Below are 23,023 nucleotides of genomic sequence, written 5' to 3' on the forward strand. Positions count from 1 at the left end.
AATAAGTTTTAATTCCACTTTTAACTGCGCAAAATGAGAATATTCGATGAATTTCAACTCCGCTTTGCATATTTTAATATTTGCGAAAATTTTAAGAAAATGGTAATTGTTTAAGTTTTAAATACAACTATAAAAATTTTTTTTCACTTTAATTATTGTGTAAACTATAAGTATTTATAAAGCTTAATTCAATTTTTCAAACTAACGTTGTATATATACATAGGTATCGGGATCACATGATCTTTTGATACTCGTCCATAAATTCACATTCAAATCGTACATTAATTATAATCCTAATTTTAATATTTTAAATATTGAGCAACATGTAAGTATCGAATAATTTTAAATTTCTTACATAAAATTTCATATTCTTTACAAATAGGTACAGATATCACATATAATTAGAAAAATTTAATTACGAAAAATTTAATTACTGTGTAACTAGTAAACATTTTTACGGTTTCAATCACATATTTAACGCTTTAATTATAAAGTTAATTGTAAGTTTCGTATAAATTTTAATCCCTTACAAAAAGTTTCGACCGAACTTTATTTATGCTCATAAGTATCGGTATTTCATGTACTTTTAATATTTTAATTACTTTACAATTTGTACATATAGAATAAACTAAAATCGAATTCTTAATATTCTGAGCAAATAATAAGTTTTTTAAAAGTTTTAATTACAGTTATTTTTTTTATTTAATTATGGCGAGAGTTATAAGTATTGAACACAATTTAATTTCATGCATAGAAATTCTTCAAGAGAGCATTATTTATACACATAGGTTTCAGTATCATGTATGTCTTAATTACTTTACAAATTATAAGTTTTGTAAAAATTATAATCCCACGTTAAATATTTTAAATACTCAGCAATTTTCAAATATTGTATAAGTTTTAATTACGATCATATTTTTTTTAATTTTATTATAGTGTGAGCTACAAGAATTTAACACATTTTAATTCTATGGAAAGAAATTCTCCAAGCGAACATTATATATATTGGTATCACTAAACTACTTCACAAATGTCTTAATTACTTTACAAATGTTTTAATTACTTTACAAATCGTAAGTTTTGTAAAATTTTAAGTACTGTAGAAGTTTTAATTACAATTCTTTTTTAAATTTAATTATGGTGTGAGTTATAAGTATTGAACACAATTTAATTCCATACAAAGAAGTTCTCCAAAAAAAACATTATTTATATACATATAAATCGGTATCATTTAATTGCTTCACAAATGTCTTAATTACTCTAAAAATCGTAAATTTGTAAAAATTATAATCTCACATTTATTATTTTAAATTCTGAGAGAATTTTAAGTATTGTGTAACTTTTAATTAGAAATATTTATTTTTAAATTATTTAATTATGGTGTGAGTTATAAGTTTTGAGTAGAATTTAATTCCAAACAAAGAAATTCTCCAAACGAACATTATTTATAGACATATAAATCGGTATCATTTAATTACTTCACAAATGTCTTAATTACTTTAAAAATCGTAAATTTTGTAAAAATTATACTCTCACATTTATAATTTTAAATTCTGAGAAAATTTAAAGTATTGTGTAACTTTTAATTACAATTATTTATTTTTAAATTAAATTATGGTGTATGTTATAAGCATTGAACACAATTTAATTCCATGCAAAGTAATTCTCGAAACGAACATTATTTATAGACATATAAATCGGTATCATTTAATTACTTCACAAATGTCTTAATTACTTTAAAAATCGTAAATTTTGTAAAAATTATACTCTCACATTTATTATTTTAAATTCTGAGAAAATTTAAAGTATTGTGTAACTTTTAATTACAATTATTTATTTTTAAATTAAATTATGGTGTATGTTATAAGCATTGAACACAATTTAATTCCATGCAAAGAAATTCTCGAAACGAACATTATTTATAGACATATAAATCGGTATCATTTAATTACTTCACAAATGCCTTAATTACTTCAAAAAATCATAAATTTTGTAAAAATTATAATCTCACTTTTATTATTTTAAATTCTGACAAAATTTTAAGTATTGTATAAGTTTTAATTATAATTATTTTTTAAAAAAATTTAATTATGGTGTATGTTATAAGCATTGAACACAATTTAATTCCATGCAAAGAAATTCTCGAAACGAACATTATTTATAGACATATAAATCGGTATCATTTAATTACTTCACAAATGTCTTAATTACTTCAAAAAATCCTAAATTTTGTAAATATTATAATCTCACTTTTATTATTTTAAATTCTGACAAAATTTTAAGTATTGTATAAGTTTTAATTATAATTATTTTTTTAAAAATTTAATTATGGTTTGAGTTATAAGTATCGAATACATTTTAATTCCATACGAGAATATTTTTAAAACGAAACCTTATTTATACACATAAATATCGGTGTCATTATACATTTTTGATGTCTTAATTATTTAACAAATCGCAAACATTGTAGAAACTATAATCCCGCTTTAAATATATTGAATACTGAACAAATTGTAAGTTTGGTATACATTTTAATTCCGTACACGAAATTTTAAGCGGACATTACATTCACATAGGTACAGATATTGCATGTATTTTAGTGTTTTCAGTGCTAAGAGTATAGCATAAATTTTAATTCCATTGATAGTATAAGCATTACAGAAATATAGAACTTACTGTAACCGAGCTGGACTCTCGTAAGAGTAAGAAAGAATTCCTTGACAGCTGATGTGATCTCAACAAAACCCTGAAAGCGAATGAGAGGCAATCTGATTACTGACCTTATAGTGAAGAGTCCATTCAATCACCATTTACGCAATTTATCTATGTTTTAATTTATTTCGATCATCTTCTTCTCTTATTTTATTCCTTACTTCGTTCGTCAAGAGCAAGAATGAAAATGAATGTATGTGAGACATTCTTTAAATCAAAAGCGCTGAACTACGATATGTTAATTTTCGCAACAGCTGCATCGTTGATGTCGCTGGAATAATCGCAGTTGTCTAGTTTGTTGAGAATGGATTGGTTTTGTATTCGAAATCAGTCTTGGAGGTTTGCCCGTAAGTAAATGTCTTTGGTGATTTCAACAAAAGTGACTATTAGGCATCGAAAAATATTGACAACGAAAATTATTCCCCCTAAATTTGCTATCTTTTTTTATAGAGGTCGATGAACAAACTCTAATATTCGTTTACTTGGAAAGTAAAATACGCGTTTTGCTCCATATTTGAAATGGAAGAAAAGTCTTGTTTTGAGCACCCAAAACATGAAGCTCCTTATGAAGACCAACCATTCATGTTTTGCTCTTGGTCCCCTCCCCCAATATTTTTCCAAAATGCAAATTTTTCCACGATTGATTGTAACATTTAAAAAAAAAACGTTTTTTTAATAACCAAACTAAAATAAAGATTATTTTTCTTTTCTATTGGCTTCTTCTAATGCGTTCATCAAAGATAAAAGGCCACTTTTAAAAAGAGTAAGAGATTTTAAATTATTGACTTAATAATCGTCTGCGTTACGAAGCTATTTGGGTATTTTTGTTCCATGTACTAACTGGTAAATGCAGCTGTTTCAAAAAGCAGGTGAAGTAAATATCAATCTATTTTTTTTAAAGGGTCAAAGGAATTTGTTGATTACTAATTAAAACTTCGGCAATGCAATCATTTTCTGGAATGTACTCGTCCATAAGTTCCTAGACAAGATTGTTTGTTTTTAAAATTTGAATTTTAACACTCGTAAAAGAAAAGTCCTTTTAAAAATTTGCTCTTTTTCTCCATTTTTAAAAAAATGCATTTCTTTTAAGGTAAGTGAAATATTTTTATTTTAAGATTAAATTATTCATTACAATTTTATTAATAACATTAAGGTCTAGTAATAAAATCTAATTTCATTTTACTAAGTCATTTTTACCGGTATACTTACTAATTTTATCTGGATAAAACATTAGTTAATAGATGTCTTGAATTCAGATGTTAATTAAAAACAAAACAGGGTATTTTTAATAGTAATAATTGCAGAATGAATAACCCTGAAGATAGTAGGGAAGAAACAACATCCTGTCCTTTCAATATAACAAATATCGCCTTAAATAATTTATTTGCGTTAAACTCTTTAAAAGTTAGTTTAAAGATTCTATGAGAGAAGGTCATTGCCATGCAATCATTTATACTTAAGGGAGAAACAAAAGGGTGTAATTAACTGTGAATATTCATAATTAAATCTAAATCGTCACCGATTTAGCCAAATGTTTGAATTAAAATAAAAGAAATTGAGTGAAAAATGTCTTGGTGTTCCTCGTAATTTCAATTCAATTTCGTTTTTTTTTTTTTTTTTTTTTTTTTTTTTTTTTAATTGATTAGGGGTTTTGTTTATTCGACGTTTCTTCCCCTTTGGTTGTTTATTTTTACTCTTTTAAAGTTTATACTTATTTATTATTTGTACTTATTATACCCAAACAATTGGGTCGACTGTTCAACGACGGTTATAAAATCAAACCACTGCAGTTGAAATTACAATTGGAATACGGGAAAAATTCAAACGAACTCAAAATTTCGAATGTTTGCTAACTCATTACTTAATCTTAAACAACTTAATCTTTTTTGTTTTTGTTGCTTATCCCCAGCGATCAGCAAAGTAAAATAAAGTCCATAACAAAGTTCACCCTTAAAATATGAAGGACCAACAAAGGATTAGCCCACAACGTCTCGAAGTGATTGAGAGTCCTAAGTGCTCAAGAATTCGATCAGTTGACATTTGTGCGAAAGAACGTTAACAGCTTGTCTCGAAACACTTAGTCCGTCCATAATACGTCATAGATGTCCACTGATAAGACGGCGACGTGCTTGTCGTTTACAAAGTATCACTAATAATATAAAGCTACAAGCTTATTTACCCACAAAGGTAAATGGAATTCGGAGCGGAATTTCAAATTTATATTAAGGTAGATCTATAAGTATGAAGCCGCAACGAAATGTGCAATCAATAACAAAAAATAATACGGTGTATCAGGGCTCGAAAAAACTCGAAAATTTTACCCGTCCCCGAGGACGGCTTGTCCAAAGATGTACCCGTCCTCCTTTGAAACTAACCCGTCGCTTCTAAATAAATAAAAATATAATTTTCTCTTATTTATTACAAACATCTATTATATATAATTCTCTTACGTAGCTCCCAAATTTTGGCTGTATTTCTTTTCCGCTGGTGGCAACAGTTTTCATTTTTAAAGAAGTACTTTGTACAACTAAATAAGATTCTTTTCACAACACTTAAATATTTACTTTATTTTCTTCATTTATAGAGAAAACAGTCGGCAAAGAATTCTGTTAGGTTAAAAAACATTTCGCTAAAAAAATTACGAATTCTAAAAGAAATAAAAATAAACAACTTAAAAAATAAAAATGCTGTTGCCAGTCATAGAATTTTTTGAAAGTTAACTTAGCAACATAAATCAAAATGACATAGAAGCACAATTAGATCAAAATTATGATACCTGATGGCTTGATGTACAAATCCTTCAATTCTATAAGTGTTGTATCGCCAAATGCCCAGATTAACAATTGTGTTTTTAAAGAAATTCTATAAAAAGTTTTAAATAAAAAATTTTCTATCCAGCTACTTCTACAACTGCTTCTTGAAGAACTTGGCTTATTGATTAAAAATATTGTTTTTATTTTACAGTACTAACTTTACTTCTACTTACATTATTGCTATGACCCTCTTTCATTACATTTTACAACTTCATGCTAAATTTGAGGACTTTAAGTTGTTTTGTGGTTGAATGCTGACATTTAGAAATGTGTACATACAAAAAATAATATTTAGAGGTTAAGAGTTGCCTCAGAAAAATTTGAATTGTTGACACTGAATTTAATAATGGAAACAATCATTTTTGTGAAAAAATTGAATTGTATTGCTGACATCAAAACTAAAAATATTGTGTTTCAACTTAACAATACTAATTTTTACTTATATAATTACTATGATCCCTTATATATATATGTAACATAAAAAGCTTCAACTAATCTTTTTATGTTAGTTTCTTTGCTATAAAACAACTCCTACTTTATTCCTAATTAATTATTCTATTTGAAATACTTTCTCACACTTTTAAAAGCCACATCCTGTTCTTAAATCTATTTTTGGCTCAAGTATGCATTTAATTAAGAGCAGGACATTTTTCCCTTTGCTCTTGTGTGGGAAACGTTCGATCTATTTCATAAACCAATAGCAACTACTAAGATTTCCCTCTTTCCCTAAATTAAGACATTTTACGGATTTTACTTTGCAAGATTTTCCCTAACATATAACCAAGGAGCGCAACTTTTCATGGACACTTTTACTCATTCTCATGACTGCTCTTGTCTAATAATTAATAAATAAATTTTGTACCCTCCTTCCCGACCTATGACCTGTTTTAATCCTTCCACTCGGCAACGACGTTATAAGTCGACAGGATTTAACGGTCGGGAAGGGGTACAGTTCGTACGGTACATTAAAGATATTTAATATCTCATTTGAAATTAAATAAATCAAATTCGGAAGAGGGTACCTCAAAAATATAGAATAACTTCAAATCATTTTTTCAAATGGACATTTGGTAAATAAGCAGTCAAATTCTTCTTCAACTTATGGCAATAATTAATTCATCCTGTATCTTCATCAAAAAAAAATAATCTCTTCAATCATCAAACGTTTAGTTTATTATAAATTATACCTACGCACAGTGGAACAAAACGATCATCCGTTTTCCATGTCTATGCTGCATATTTTGTCTACGTTCCTGAGAATACTAGAAAGCTGAGCTTCAATTCCTTCCTTGGACTAAAAAGAAAAACTGCATCGAATTCCTGTTAATTAAAATGTTTTATTGAAACTATCCCTTTGAGAAAGCGTTGATTTTGCCACTCTTAAGTGCTGAGCTGGATCTTATCGTCGATGAATAATTATTCTCACACCCACGATGGTCTACTTAAATATTCGACATTCAAAAGAAAAATAAGCTTCAATTTCTCCGTCACTATTGGTGTTAATTTACGATTCATCTTAACGAAGAAACAAATTTTTTCCCTAGCAGCTCACGTCTTTGGTTTTGGAATTGTGTTTACGGAATTTCAACGCATTCCCATCTCTGTTGTGGTTTTCAAAATATCTCGGACTAATTCGAACTTTTTCAGGTATCCTTTGAGTTAAAGTTTTTTACATTTCTCATAAATCAATATCTTAAATGATTATGATTTTAATTTTTTCCCATATTTGATGTTTCAAAGTGAAACTACTTTTTATATATTGATAATATTTACTGTTGAAATTTTTATTTCTTTAAATTTTTATTTTCAGTTAATTGATTTATTTGATTGAAAAGTGTTTCAAGAAATTATTTTCATATTGTTTTATGTGTTACAGCTTCTATGATTTTTTGGGTAGTAGAAATTATATTTTTGTTTTACAGTGATTAGGGTTTAAATGAAAATGCCATTTAAATTTTTTTTTTCTTTTCGTAATGCAACTGCAATAATTATTGAGATTCACTTTTAATATATGAATGCAATTACGGTGTGGCAAAAATTAAATCAAGAAATGTTAAAACTAATGCAAATAGTTTGGAAAAATGAATAAAATATTTGTTTTTAGAATTTGAATTGAAATGTGAAACCAGACATTAATGCTTTAGTTCAACGTTGGTAAATAGTTCATAGCTCAGTTCTAGCTCAGATATGTCCATAAATAAACAAAGTCTCTTATTGCTGAGTGACAATTCCAGCATACAGATAGGAAAATGATCAAATACAAATTGAAAGGTATTAGTAACCAAATTCACTTAAAAAACACGTAAGAAATAGAAATGAAAATATTTGAATTCTCTAACAATTGTGACAAATTAAATTATCAATTAAGATCTCTGCACAAAAATTACTTTAAAAAATATCCGAAGTAAAATTTTTGAAAAAAAAAAATGTGTCCAAAAAGAAAGAATGAAAGATATAAATGAAAAAAAGAAATAAAAGGTAATTTGCAACATAACCAAACTTGCACTTCAGATTAAAAATAAGGAAAATAGCTAGATCAGTCAAAAATTAAAAACTGATTTACCTTATTACCATATTAAATTTGAAAGCTTGTTTTAGATTTCAATTAGTGATAAGTTGTGTTAAACGGGTTGTAATGTAAAATCTGAGAAGACTGATCACCTTTTCTGATTGTGAAAGCAATTTGTCTGTACACATATTTCCTGAAATCCGGGTTAATAATTGCAATAAAAATACCAAGAGAGAAAATAAAAGTAGAAATAAATAAATATAAAGAAAGTAGAAAGAAAAGAAAAGAAAGTAGGAAGAAAAATAAGAGAGAAAAGGAAAAGAAAAATTTTACAGAAGGCATATTTTGGACATAAAGAAAAAAAAAGAAATTTTTTTCGGATAATTAGCTATTAAAGTGATAAATATGTAAGGTAAATAATAAATAAAGTGAAATAAAGACAATACTGAAATCTTGGACTTGACAATAACAACCACTGTGTCATTTTTTTTTATTTTTTTTTCAAACAAGGTAAACAATACTCAAGTCTAATTCCAGATTGAAATTTTTCTTGTAAAAATGTTTTTTGTGTTTTACATTTTAAATTACACATTTTTAACAAATGTTTATAAATTTTTGTCATCATGATTGAAGAGTTAACTTAAATAGTGTTTTTATGAAGAATACTTCTTATAGTGAAATAGCTGTGTTGTGATTTTTAAACAAGAGACTTTTGAAACTGAAAAAACTGTTAGTCAAAAAAACTGTTGAAAATGAAAATTTTAAATTTGCTGATGATGCTACTACAGAATTTTAATTATGTTAAAATTTTTACAATGAGAACATATGTAAATGTTTTATAATTTATATTACTTTTATATATTGTTACCATTACAAATTTGGTTATTTTATTTGTACTTCTACCATAGGGAAGATTTTGCAAATGGATAATTTCAAAATTTTTGGATTCTAATTAAACATTTTGGCGAGGGGGGATGTAACATAAAAAGCTTCAACTAATCTTTTTATGTTAGTTTCTTTGCTATAAAACAACTCCTACTTTATTCCTAATTAATTATTCTATTTGAAATACTTTCTCACACTTTTAAAAGCCACATCCTGTTCTTAAATCTATTTTTGGCTCAAGTATGCATTTAATTAAGAGCAGGACATTTTTCCCTTTGCTCTTGTGTGGGAAACGTTCGATCTATTTCATAAACCAATAGCAACTACTAAGATTTCCCTCTTTCCCTAAATTAAGACATTTTACTTTGCAAGATTTTCCCTAACATATAACCAAGGAGCGCAACTTTTCATGGACACTTTTACTCATTCTCATGACTGCTCTTGTCTAATAATTAATAAATAAATTTTGTACCCTCCTTCCCGACCTATGACCTGTTTTAATCCTTCCACTCGGCAACGACGTTATATATATATATATGTATATATATATATGCATTTTAGAACTTCATATTAAACTTCTGTTATGTGTCTGAATACTGACATTTAGAACAAAATTAAGGTTTAGAATTGCCTCGGAGAAATTTGAATTGTTAACAATGAATTAAACAAAAAGTTTTATTTTAACTGACAAATACTATATTATAATTTAAACTTTTTCTATGACTATACTCATTTTTTTACTCTTTTCTTTGTTTTTTATATATTTTATATTTTTGTGATAAAATCAAAAAACCTTTAGTTGTTCTGCTTCTGAACACTGATGAAAACACAAAATGATGGGCTTCATCAACAATCAAAAATATATACATTTATTTTACAAATTCCATATTATTATGGTGGTGCCCTTCAGAGAATTAAAAATACAAAATTATCTTCATCGAAGCCGATGCTTTACATCCGGGGTTCAGTGACAGACTACTATTTCATATTGTTTTACAACACTTGGCTTTAGCCCTCTGGTGGGAAAGACTTTAAAACAAAACTTACAACAGTTACTTTTCTCAACAATTGAAATTTAGAATAGTGTGATTAAGCAAAATATGTGAACTGTTTGCAATTTCAAATTAATATTGAAATGTACAGGTTTAGAATTTTCTACAGTGAAAAGTTTTCGGAACATCAGTATTCAAAAAAGTATACAAAAGCTAGACGTTAAGAACGTATCCAATGAGCGAGCAAAGCGAGCATTGGATTGCGAAGCAATCCGAAATGAACTGCGAAAGCAGTTCCGGGGGTTGGCGAGCGCCAGCGAGTAGGGGGCAAAGCCTCCTAGTTTATATAAATTGCACAATGAATTGTTACTAGGATTACAAATACTAGGATTGCATTATACAGTAATAAAAGGAATACTAGGTTACTAATAGGAACGTAGTATTTCTTTTATGAAATAATTTAAATGACAAATGTCAAGTTATCCGGAATGTCAATTTATCCGAGGGTACTGCGTTTTTTAAATGAATCAAATATGACGTTTGCCAGTTCCACAATCAAGCTAGTGATTTACTGAGGTTTCTGCACAAAAATCAGAAAGGGGTTTTCCATTAGGTAGATTCATAATTGCGCTTAACGCTTCTTGTTTAAGATCAGTACGTAATGCTTTTTTTTTTTTTTTGTAAGTTCATTGCTGAAAAGTCCCTTTCAACCGCTGCAGTATGGGAGTCAGAGAAAACATCAATTCCACCATGCGCAGAATGTTGCTGTATTTCTAGATTAGAGGGTCATTTTAGAAGTGAGGCGCTAGACTCTTGTAAGATAACAAAAATTGAAAATGTATCACCAACATTAACGGGAAAATGGCCGTCCGCGCGGACGTCGGATTCGAGAAATTCGTTGTCCGCGGGGAATTTTTGACCGCCGAGGACGGGTGGTTTTTCGAGCCCTGCGGTGTATTATGATAATATTAGGTTACTTATCCGTTTCAGAGGGCGTTACCACATTTAATTAAGCATCACTGGCATCAAAGAGTGTTTAGCGATTTCTTACGGCCTTCGAAATAAGTACCGACATCAGTTAGCCAAAAATTTTAATAGAAATATTAGAATTGATGCTAATTAGTTTCGTGAATATGCAATTAATTAATTTTAGCTACAAGTACATACTGAAATAAAAAATAATAAATTTTGTGTCAAAAAGCTAAATTATTGAAAAAAAGGTACTATGAGAACTGTATAGCCATTCTGTTACTGACGCAAATGATGCTTAATTAATGTTGATGATATGCACTATTTTTACTGTGTTCGGTTATTAATTTTACTATTGTTGTTGTTTTTTAATATATACTAAATATACTAAGATTGGTACCGAGATGCATACTATATTTTATAACCGTTGTTGAACAGCCGACCCAATTTTATGGGTTTACGACTGCTAATGTTCAACTCCGTAGCCTTGTAATTTTGAACCCAACCCAGAGAGTAAGGGAACTCCTGGATAGAGTATTGGAAGAAATCTGCCTTCGTGGAGGATTTTTTTGTTGAAGCTAACCAGCATTTGCGCTACATGTAGAGGAAGACCACGAGAACCCCCCACGGTTAGCCTGACGGCAAGTGGACTCTAACCCATGATCCGTCTACCACTGAGGATATTTCACGTCAGCACTGTGGTTGGTGCAAGCCAGATGCGGAATTCGAATCAATTGGGATTCGAATCCGGTTCGCCTCATTGGAAGGCGAGCGCTCTATCCCCTGAGCCATCGCGGCTTAGATACATATACTTTAGTTTCGTTCCCATACTGTACAATGTTGTTGCTACTAACTGTGGTTATATGAATGTTTCGTAGTTTATGAAAGTTAAGATCGCCGTCTGCTGATGAATATTGTAGCTAATTTCGAAACTTGTTGAGCTTAAAACAGCTAGTTTCTAAAGAACTCTCAATCTTTTCTCCTTCTGATTTTCTTCAATTTATTTTTCATATTCAGAGATGCCAACTTGCTCCGGACAGCGAATAAATATTTTCGAGTAGTAGTTTATTAATTGCGATTCTTTGTTTAATAAATTCAATTTAGTAGATTGTTATCTACCACTATTTCTAAATAATTCGTAGACTTATATATTCACCACTTTATTACAATAAAGTCCCGCTGAACTTGTTAAAAAGTAAGCAAAATTAGTCAAATATTTGCAAATTTTAGGTTTGTAGATGTTTACCGTTTTTTAAATAATTTTGGCCTGTCCGGAGCAGTTGGCATCTCTGCATATTATCCGTCATTTGTTGAAACTGCCGGTACTTTAACCCGTTCGCGCCGACTGTCACAAATACGTGCCTGCATAAAACCGCATCAACCAGGGTAAAAAGATAAAACTGGTAATCAAAGTAATTCTTTAGCAGTTTATTTGTGAGCGGAGTTATAATTGTTTAATTCACCATTACTTTGTCCAAAATAAAACTATTTAGTTATACTTTGAGCTAACATTGATTGTATATATGATTAAACTAACAATAATTAAAGTAAAAGGAAAGTAAGTCTGTCAAATTAGCAACTATTACATTTAAGTTACCGTTTTTTATTTCATTACATCCTGATTCTAATTTTGTACGAATGCTTTTCTGCATCACCCGTCCCCAAGGGGTTAACCATTGATCACGCTACATTAATTTCTGACAAAACTTATTGACGACAGAGGACAGCACGAAGTCAATTTTTGTCACAATTCAATTAACTCAATTTTTGCAAACATTAAAAAAACAAAGAAATAGTTGAAACCTATTTAATTCATGATCACGGTTTTTCACACTTTCTAGTTACGATTATTTTCAGTTGTAGAGGTATATAAGGATTAATTGCCTTTAGCAAATAGTCATGTAACAATAGTCAAAATATTTAGCAAATAGTCATGTTTTATGTCAAATAGTCATGTCCCGTTTTATCACGACCTTTTATATTGAAGTGATACAAAAAAAAATTGTTATATGGAGAAAGTGATGGGTATTCAATTTAGGCATATATTTTTTACTGGTACTGGTATTTAATCTAATAAATTCTCTTACGTGACTCCTTAATTTTGGCTGCATTTCTTTTCCGCCGGAGGCAAACGACTGAAATAACCAGAGAGCATCAGCTGCAGCAATCTCATACTATTAAACTAGGCAGAAGTGAGTAGTCTTTGTCGATAGATCTCTATTTTAGTATTTTGTCGAAAGCGCTTTTTTTCACGAATTTATATATTACGAATTTATTTGACGATTTTTGATTTACATTACGAATTATACTATAGCACATTTCTAATAAGTTTAACGAACTACATGTCATTTATTTGAATTCAAATTTATTTTAATGAATTAGTATTTACTAAAAAGATGTAATTTTTTAAAAAAAAAAGTTTTTATATGGATTTGAATGATTGTTTTGAATTCTTAGAATTTTGTGCATTTGCATTGTACCTAAGTCAGCAGCGAGCGAAGCGAGCTTGGTTTGCGAAGCAAACCATATAAGATTGCATAGCAATTTTCGGGGGTTGGCGAGCGTTAGCGATCAGGTGGCGTAGCCCACTAGTAGTAGGACACCTAAATCATAAATAAATTATGGTGGGTGGTGAGGATATTTTAATTCCCCCCACAGAAATTATAACCTTGAAACAGTAATCCTAACACTTTTTGAAAAATAAGCTCTTCTATAAATAGGACACTGGGCTCTAACCAGTTAAATTTTTATAAAGGCTTCATAAAAATGTTATTTTTTATAAAATAAATTTTATTAGCTTTTAGTCACTTATACCTCTGGAAAAAAAAAGGTTTGCAAAAACCCCAAACTCTAGAGAGTATGAACTATGAATTTCAATTCATTACCTTTAATTTCTCAATAAAACAAGTAATAGTATTAAAAAAATTCTTTCTTAGATCAAGAAAGAAATGTTCAATTTTAGTTACTTTTCATTTAATAATTACTATTTTTTCTCCCATGTAAAACAAAAATTAATTAATTAAATTTAATTAATGAATTAATATTTGGAAAAACTGTATTAACATCAAGTGTAATCCACTACAAGTTTTAAAAAAATGTATTTGAGCTTGAGTGGATGAATAAAAAGTCTTTAACGATTGAAAATTTGAACAAGATATAGTGAGAGTGTTTTACTATATTATTACTATATTTACTATATTATTATCATGATCTACATTATCCATAGCAAACCATGCCATGAATCAGATTTATTCTTGATCGCTGAATTTTCTCTTTGTTCAGCAATTTTCGCAATCACCTTGTAATTTAAACACATCTCAACTCCCTCAAGGCACAGCGGAGAAAAGCAATAACGTAGATCCTCGTTATCAACTCACTTCAATCTGTTTTATACTTGCTTGCAATTGAAATGAACAACCTATTCTTTTGAAAATTAAAGAAGTCGCTATAAAAATGAATATGCATATTCGGAATACAGAAAAATATATCATATTGGGCGAAAAATTGCGTCATTCGCTATTCTAATACTGCGAAGGAAAGGATGAATTAGTGAAACTTTAGATTCGGAATCGGCATATTTGGAATACAGAAAAATATATCATATTGGGCAAAAAATTGCGTCATTCGCTATTCTAATACTGCGAAGGAAAGGATGAATTAGGGAAACTTTAGATTCGGAATCGGCATATTTGGAATACAGAAAAATATATCATATTGGGCAAAAAATTGCGTCATTCGCTATTCTAATACTGCGAAGGAAAGGATGAATTAGTGAAACTTTAGATTCGGAATCGGCATATTTGGAATACAGAAAAATATATCATATTGGGCAAAAAATTGCGTCATTCGCTATTCTAATACTGCGAAGGAAAGGATGAATTAGGGAAACTTTAGATTCGGAATCGGCATATTTGGAATACAGAAAAATATATCATATTGGGCAAAAAATTGCGTCATTCACTATTCTAATACTGCGAAGGAAAGGATGAATTAGGGAAACTTTCGATTCGAAATCGGCTTATTTGGAATACAGAAAAATATATCATATTGGGCAAAAAATTGCTTTCATTCGCTATTCTAATACTGCGAAGGAAAGGATGAATTCAGGGAAACTTTAGATTCGAAATCGGTTGGTAAACAAATATTAAAACGTTCATCAAACGTTACAAGACGGAAATATTTATATTCTCATTTATTTTGATCATAAATAATGCACGGTTAAAAAAAAATGAGGAAACTGATATTCATTTTGATAAATAATTCATCACTCACTTACGAGCGACCCTCAAATATGTCCGGATGAACTCGGTTTATAGGAGATAAAAATTTGCAGCTGGAGAAATGTTTACATCAGATAACTGCTATTTATTTACGTGACCAGTATTTTTATAACGATTATACATTGGGGATTTTAATACAATTCGAAAAATACCAATCTCTATGCAAAATGAATACAGTTTTTAATGTAAACGCAAGGTTTGTCAAAGCTATATTTTGCTTACAAACCGTGATTTGATACATACATTAGCAGAATTCGCTACTATAATTTTATTTATCTGTATTGCTAAATAAATAATGCATGGAATGACATAAAAGTATTGTTCTATGTTTTACTGCTTCACAACAATACCGAAAATTAAGTAAAATTATATCGCCGAATTATCTACTACCATCCATATCTTCCCTTGATTACTCCAAAAAAATAAAAAGCAACGCAAAATAATATCAGAAAATACAAAATCTAATATTATATAGCATCAAAACTAATGCAAAATAATATTATGGAGAACGCTAGATAATATATTTTAGTTCGCGGGCCACAAAAAAAGTCTTCGCCGGCCGGATGCGGCCCCGGGGCCGCCAGTTGGAAACCACTGAGATAATGCATAAATTACAATAATAGCAATAAATAAAGAAAAAGAGATCCATTCTCAAAAACAATTTCTCAATGACATTAGTTTAGATGTGTTTGTTGATTCAAGAAAATTCTCTTAGAAGTACTTTACGCACTCTCATCTTGTAAATATTTAAAAATAAAAAGAACACAATCTTTAATCTCCATTTCCGATCACCATAAAGAATTCATATTTAAAGACGACAGCATATTATAATTTAGAGGTAAATATGGATGGATCTAGTAAGTTGATTACAGAAATATGACAACTATTTTTTATCAATCTATTTGAAAGGTCTTATTCCAGAGAATTTATGCAGAATTTTGTTTCGCGAAACGAATGAAACAGACACGTGGCCAAGAAATGCCAATTCAAGACTTCGAAAAATATTCCGAGGCTGACACATATGAGCAATCCTACAAATAAACGCCAATTAGGCGGCCAAAAAAAATATGTTTCTTTTTTTTTGGGTGGGGGCACACTATTTCTACAAGAATTTTCTTCTTTTTTACACCTTTAAAAGGCAAGAAAAAATCGTGAACATTAAATTTTTTCTTTGTGACATACTTTAAATGTGACATACTCTTTCTGATGTACTTAGATAAATCTGAGCCATTTATGCAGATAAAACGATTTTTAGATAAATATAATATTATTATAATGTCTCTCTAAAATGTATTTATAGAGATTTCATACTATAAGATATATTTTAGTATAAAAATTGGCGTTTATTTGCAGAATTGCTCATATGAGCAATTCTACAAATAAACGCAAACTAGGCGGTCAAGCAAAAATAATTTTTTTTTGGGGGGGGGGGGCACGCTATTTCTACATGAATTTTTTTTTTACACTCTAAAAAAGCAAGAAAAAATATTGAACATGAAATTTTTTTTTGTGACATACTTTAAATGACAAAATACCAATTTTAAATTTCAATTTACGAACTTTGATTAAATTTTTTTATTTTTGTTTTTTATACTAAAATATAATCTTATACCGTAAACCGGGGCGAGTCTACCCATCCAGGGGCGAGTCTACCCATTTTAGTTTTATTTAATTTTCACTATTTTAAATTGCAAATAAAAATTTTTTTACCGACGGAGGACTTAGTTCAGACTCTAAGGAAGATGGCGCTGTAGTAGTTTGATCCGTTTTTATTTATTTGGTGTCTTTTTAACAGACCTGTTCAAACGTCTTTTGAGAGATTTGTATTGAAAATCAGCAAACTTTTAGTAGGTGCTCCGTAAGTATAATATTATTATTACTATTTTCACTTTGGTTAAGTGATAAACTTATCTAAGACTAAGATTACATTAATTTTATAGGAAAAAAAACAAAAAGAATGTAAGTTTTGCTGTTGTAAACAAAAAGCCAGAATTCGCGGGGCGAGTCTACCCATTCGTATTTAGTTTTAATAAAGCATAATAATATAATTTAAAACTTTGTTTATATTAAAATTAAGTCATTTTAAATGAATTTGAGTATATTATTTTAATTCTGCATTGATAAATTTATCATTAATAAGAAAATTTGTAGGTTAAATATAAATGTAAATATAAAATATGTTTATTTTACCTATTTTTTCAATTTTTATATTACAAAATTAACTTTTTTTATTTAATATTATATTTCAACGAGAAAACATTGTAAGAAAAATCACACCTCCCAAAAGAATGGGAAAAGGATTTTTCATGATTCCCAATGTTTGAATTTCGATTTTGTTAATAATCTTTAATTATTATTATTTATTAATTATTTAATTGTAAATTTATATTAATTTTAATTTATTTTTATCAACAATAATCAGAAAAAAATGTTATTTTATAATGTTAATGATTATAAAAGCAAAACTGTGATCAAAATGTGATAATCGATCAAATACACAATTTGTGTTATTTTATGAATAAAAAAATGGAATATATAATAAAGTTATGAATTTTACTTCATAAATATCCTATATAGTAACTAAAATAATAATTTAATAGTAAAATTTGATTATTTACAATGTTAACATTCATTTTAGTAGAATGGGTAGACTCGCCCCATACGAGAGATTTATCAGCAATTCTATAAAAATATACAGTAACAGCGTAACTGTTAATATTTTCTAAAATCGATTTCACAGCTTTAAAGAGGGATAAATAGCGATTCCGAAACACCTATTAAAAGCCTTTTTTCTTTAATATTTACAAAAGTTTGACCACCTGAAAGTTGACAAACTGAAAAAATGGGTAGACTCGCCCCGGTTTACGGTAGTATGAAATCTCTATAAATACATTTTGGAGAGACATTATAATAATATTATATTTATGTAAAAATCGTTTTATCTGATTTACTGATTACTAATTGCTTTTAGATGTTTAGCAACAACTGTTCTTTAAATAGAAAATAGCATAACGTGTGTCGCTTTACTTAGCATGTTGTTATTGTTGCTTATGCCCACTTGACCAACAGAAGCATTAAATCAAGTCCATGAACTCATCCAAAAAGCTCCCAAAGCTACAGGGCCGGATTTACGTAAAAGCTAAATAAGCTGTAGCTGGGGGCCCCGAGATGGCAAGGGCCCCCAGATCCGACTTTTTCCTTCTTTTTTAAAGTTTTATTCGGAGCTTGAGCCCTCTGAAGCCTAAAATACATTTCTTTTTCTTTATTACATTGGCGAACGCTTTTCAAAATCTAATAGAAGTGTTTACAAGTATAAAATAAATGTTACTTTTTTAACCAAAAGAGCAATAAAAAGGCCTTTTGACTGATGAAAATATCCTGTAGCTTTCGTAGCTACCAGTGATGGGAGTAGTCCATGGATCCTTAAAAGCGGTACTCCATGGAGTAGTCAAATAGTCGCCTCAATTTACATTGTGGGAAATGTTTTCAGCTTCTTTAAATTGCTGTGGGCTCTTTTGTCCACAGAAACACCCTTTTGTCTGATTTCTGGGCAAAAAATTTCTAGGGCTGTGGGGGGTCACTCTGTTTCGATATTTCCGTTGTGTCTCATTGTCGTTAAGGAGCTTCTCGTTTAATTTTAACTTTTCTTTTTTGCAAAATATATGTTTTCCAATTTATTACAAAAGCTTTTTTTCCTTTTAATTATCCTAAATGTTTTAACTAGCTTAATTGCTTAATTTACTTAATTATTGTAATTGATTTTAATTTGTTATTTGCCAAATTAATCGTGCATGAATCCGTGAACTCCTTTCTTTATTTATTTAAATGGTGGGCCACCATTCAATTCCCTCTTTGACAGGCCCATCTGCCAAAATTCTTGATTTGGTTTATTTTGGATGAAATTGAGATAACAGATGTGGTAATTTTACTTCCTGCTAATAGACAGAAGCAGCATGTGATATTGCTTGATAGAGCATTGAATTCAAGTGATCATCAGCTAAACAAATGTTTAAATATATATGTAAAAAATATTGTTCAAAACTCCTGTCTGACCAAATTTTCCATGTATCCCCGAAATATGAATTATGTTTAATTTGTAAAATATGATATTTCGTACACAAAATTCATTTATTTAGTTAGCTTATGTTTTTATTGTTCATTGATCATACTTGTTTCTATTTTTGACTCCCTGATTTTTGTTGTTATTATGTGTTTAAAGTTAATAGGGCATCCAAATTTTTTAATTTATAAGGATTTCAAATTTTTAAAGCAAAATCGAAATAACTTCTTAAAATTGCAAATTGAAACTATTTATAAAATTTTGGCAGATTTGTTTTTATTTTAAATCTGTGCATCTAATTTAATAAAATAAAAACAAATAAAAAATAAGTTTAAAAATATAAATAAATGGCTAGATAAAATATAAAACTGTGTTGGCAATGAAAAGGAACATATCTTTTAAACAATTTGAGTATTAATAAATTATTTAAAAATAAACAATTTTAAAAGGTAGAAAAGTTTTTTGATTTGTTTAAAAGGCAAATTTTGTCCCATCATTTGATCAAGAGACTATTTAATATCTGTTTCTAAGAAGCAGTAGGTCGCGTGTGGGTGTGTGGATGATGTAAGTAAAAGAGGCATACAAAAAAAGCAAATTTAACTTCAGTTAATGCCCTCGATATTATATTTTTAAACTCCTCGCAAAAATGTAGTAAAAAAGTTATACAAATTAATTGTCGCAAACAAATTAATATTAAGTAAGAACGAATCAAAAATGATATCGAAATATGCTGAATTATTAATGAGACAGGCGGGAAAGACATCGAAACCAATTTGATTAAATAGTAAAACTAGAAAGTGTTTCAAAAATCCTGACATGTATCAGGCTTCAATATTTTTTTACTGCCACAAAATTTATCAGGGACAATTCGTTAGATTTCAATACGGGTTTTTCTTTAATTAAATATTAACTAATATTTGTCTTTCCAAGCTTTTCATTCTGTAATAACGAATGTCAAGCATTTAAAGTATTCAGTTCAAGAATGTCAAGTATCCAAATAACTTCATTTATTAAATTTGAAAAAAAAAAATAATATTAATATATAAATGTCCGCAAGGCATGTGTGCATATTTGGGGCTGATGATTATGAAATCTAACACAAAACTGTGAGATTTCGGGTTTTCTTTTCCAGCTGATGACAGTTTTTAATTATTATTTCTTAATGCTGAAAAATGTATTTCTTAATTTTTTTAAAGTATGCATGTTAAAAACTAATAATTTAACAAGTATTTAAAAAACTAGAAAGCTACAACCCCTGTTCATTTTGCACACTAACCCTCATGGTTGCTTCTGATTAATCATTGCAGATTAAGAGGAAAAGCGGTTTATTTCCATCTTTTTATTCTACAAAAATTACGATTGAATTTCTATTTACATTTTGAAAATGACTAAAATTTGGCAAATCAATAAAATTGGTACCTCCTGCAGAATCATTATCCAGTGGACTCAAGGGCACTGAGTTCGAATCCTAGTGTTGACTGGTCGATACGAATTCTACACCCGGCTTACACCAGCCACTGTGCCGAAGTAAAATATCCTCAGTGGTAGACGGATCATAGGTCCCCTTGTTGTCAGACTGACAGTGGAAAGCTTTTGTGGTTTTCCTCATAATGTAACTTAAATGCTGGTCAGTTCCATCAAAACGTCCCCCTCCAAGACGAAAATTTCTTCCAATACTTGATCCTGGAGTTCCCTTGTGTTCTGAATTGAGTTTAAAATTAGAAGTAAAATTAGAAGAAATTAGAAGAAGTTGAACATTAGTAGTCGTAAACTCGAAATTGGGTTGGCTGTTCAATGACTATTATAAAATAAACTAATAATTTGGCCGGGATAGCCTGGTTGGCAGGGCGTTGAACTCGTGTTTGTGAGAATGGGATTTCGAATCCAGCCAGCAGAAGAATACCCATGTATAAAATGGTGACTGGTGCATGTTAAATCTGTCGTGGTCACAAAGTCCTCACAACAAATCAATACCTCTGGGTACTGATCCAATTCTCTTGTCTTCTGGATAGAGTTCAAAATTATAACGTGATTATTCAATATTATACGGAGTTAAACATTTGTAGTCGTAAACTCAAATTAAGTCGGTTGTTCAACGGCGGTTATAAAAAAAAAATAAAACTAATAATCAAATTGTATTTTCTTATGTTCTTTCTAACTCCTTGCTTATTTTTGAGACACCTTCATAATTTCATGTTTCTAAGTCATAGAGCAACAAAGCGAAATGTAACGTTTGAAAAAAAAAAACAATTAAGAAAAAAAAAATCATTTAAAATTCTAAATAACATAGATTCAGAATTTCAAGAAAAAAAAAACCCTGTTAAACATATAATGGTTCTTCTAACATACCAAATCTCTACTCTGCGCTTATGATGTTCTTAAAATGAGTTTCTGCTTTTTCCTCGTTCAAAAAATATGTGTAATAATAGAAAGGCTCTACATTATAGTCCCATCACAATAAATATATTTAACAATCAAGCAATATTATCAAATTTTTAATAATATAATGTTAATATTCAGCAATAAAAAATACGACAGTTTACTTTAGGTGTATAGAAATAGAATTGAACTTAAAAGGGCCCCATCATTTTCAGTAGCTTAGGGCCCCGCCAAGCTTAAATCTGGCCCTGCAAAGCTATCATGACTCTACTTAGCATGTACTGTCTAAGGACTCATTTGTTGACTAAAATTTTCTGTTCCGGAAAGGGAACAGAAAAGAGAAGAAAAAAAACTACGTAATTTTTTCACGTGGAATTTTTTTGCCATTTTCTTAATGATAGAGAGTTAGGGATCAACACACCTTAACAGTAAAATCATGAATAGTTAGCCGAATTATAAATGACAATTACTACGATTTCACAACAGACATAAAAATATCCTCTCTTTTTTTAAGCTAAAATGCACGCTATATATATATATATATATATATATATATATATATATATATATATATATATATATATATATATATATATATATATATATATATATATATATATATATATATATATATATATATATATATATATATATATATATAAAATGTAGAAATCTTTGAAACACAAGTGTAAAGTCAGTCCTCGCCTGTAGACAATGAGTAAATTTTAATAAAGCTATGATGTTTTTAAATTACTCTTGTTCTTGCACTGAATCCCTCAGTTATTTCAGCAATAAAAAAAACTGGTTTAAAAAATCCTTCGACACTAGAAAAAGGAGAACATAAACTTTAAATTTCATTTAATTTCACAGAATTTACCTACTAGATTTTTTTTTGTAAAAGGGGCAATTTTCTCTTCAATTGCCATTAGAAACAGTACGTACCCATTTTCCGTATCTTCTTCATATTGTAAAAGTCCAACTCTTACTTCACTATCATCGCTACTGTTATCCATTTTACTCCGTTATTATGGTTACATTTGTACCCAGATTGAAAACAAACAAAACCATTTTTTTCTTTCTTTTAAGTGTATCAAACTACGTTACAGAAACACTCGCGGCCACCGTCAAGGATGAGTAAGCCTGTAAAGAAAATTCGACACTTATTCTTTTTCTGTCTTTGAACAACCTAGTTTCTAAATTAATCTAAACTGACTCATTTTTCGAAAAGCGAACAACTAATTTACTTCACAAAATCACTAAGCCTTAAAACTAAAGTTCATAATCACAGATTCTTACTTTCCTTCAGCAATACACAATAAACTATATCTATTAACAAAAAAATCTTTTGCAAACATTTGTTTTTCTAAGAAAACGATCGAAAATTAAATCAGGTGTATTAGTTCAGTCGTAGCGATGGCATCATT

The 23,023-nt window shown here is 29.1% G+C and overlaps 1 protein-coding gene across 3 annotated transcripts in view; it reads right to left on the bottom strand.

The window, feature by feature from the left end:
- LOC107457207 (organic cation transporter protein) overlaps positions 1 to 22,930 on the bottom strand; it is an 83,041-nt gene extending 60,111 nt beyond the window's left edge. The window contains exon 1 of one of the 3 annotated variants that reach the window (XM_087164390.1): positions 22,542 to 22,930. In XM_087164390.1, the coding sequence (XP_087020516.1) occupies positions 22,542 to 22,612 (71 nt within the window). In that variant the 5' untranslated portion in view covers positions 22,613 to 22,930. Of the gene's footprint in view, positions 1 to 2,676; positions 3,005 to 22,541 lie in introns of those variants that run through there. The other 2 variants (XM_087164391.1, XM_087164394.1) reach the window with 2 other exon arrangements.
- Between the last annotated feature and the right edge of the window lie 93 nt (positions 22,931 to 23,023).

This window comes from Parasteatoda tepidariorum, chromosome 5 (genome assembly GCF_982258835.1).
Source record: "Parasteatoda tepidariorum strain Cologne lab strain chromosome 5, Ptep-v5.0, whole genome shotgun sequence".
Classification (NCBI taxonomy): domain Eukaryota; kingdom Metazoa; phylum Arthropoda; class Arachnida; order Araneae; family Theridiidae; genus Parasteatoda; species Parasteatoda tepidariorum.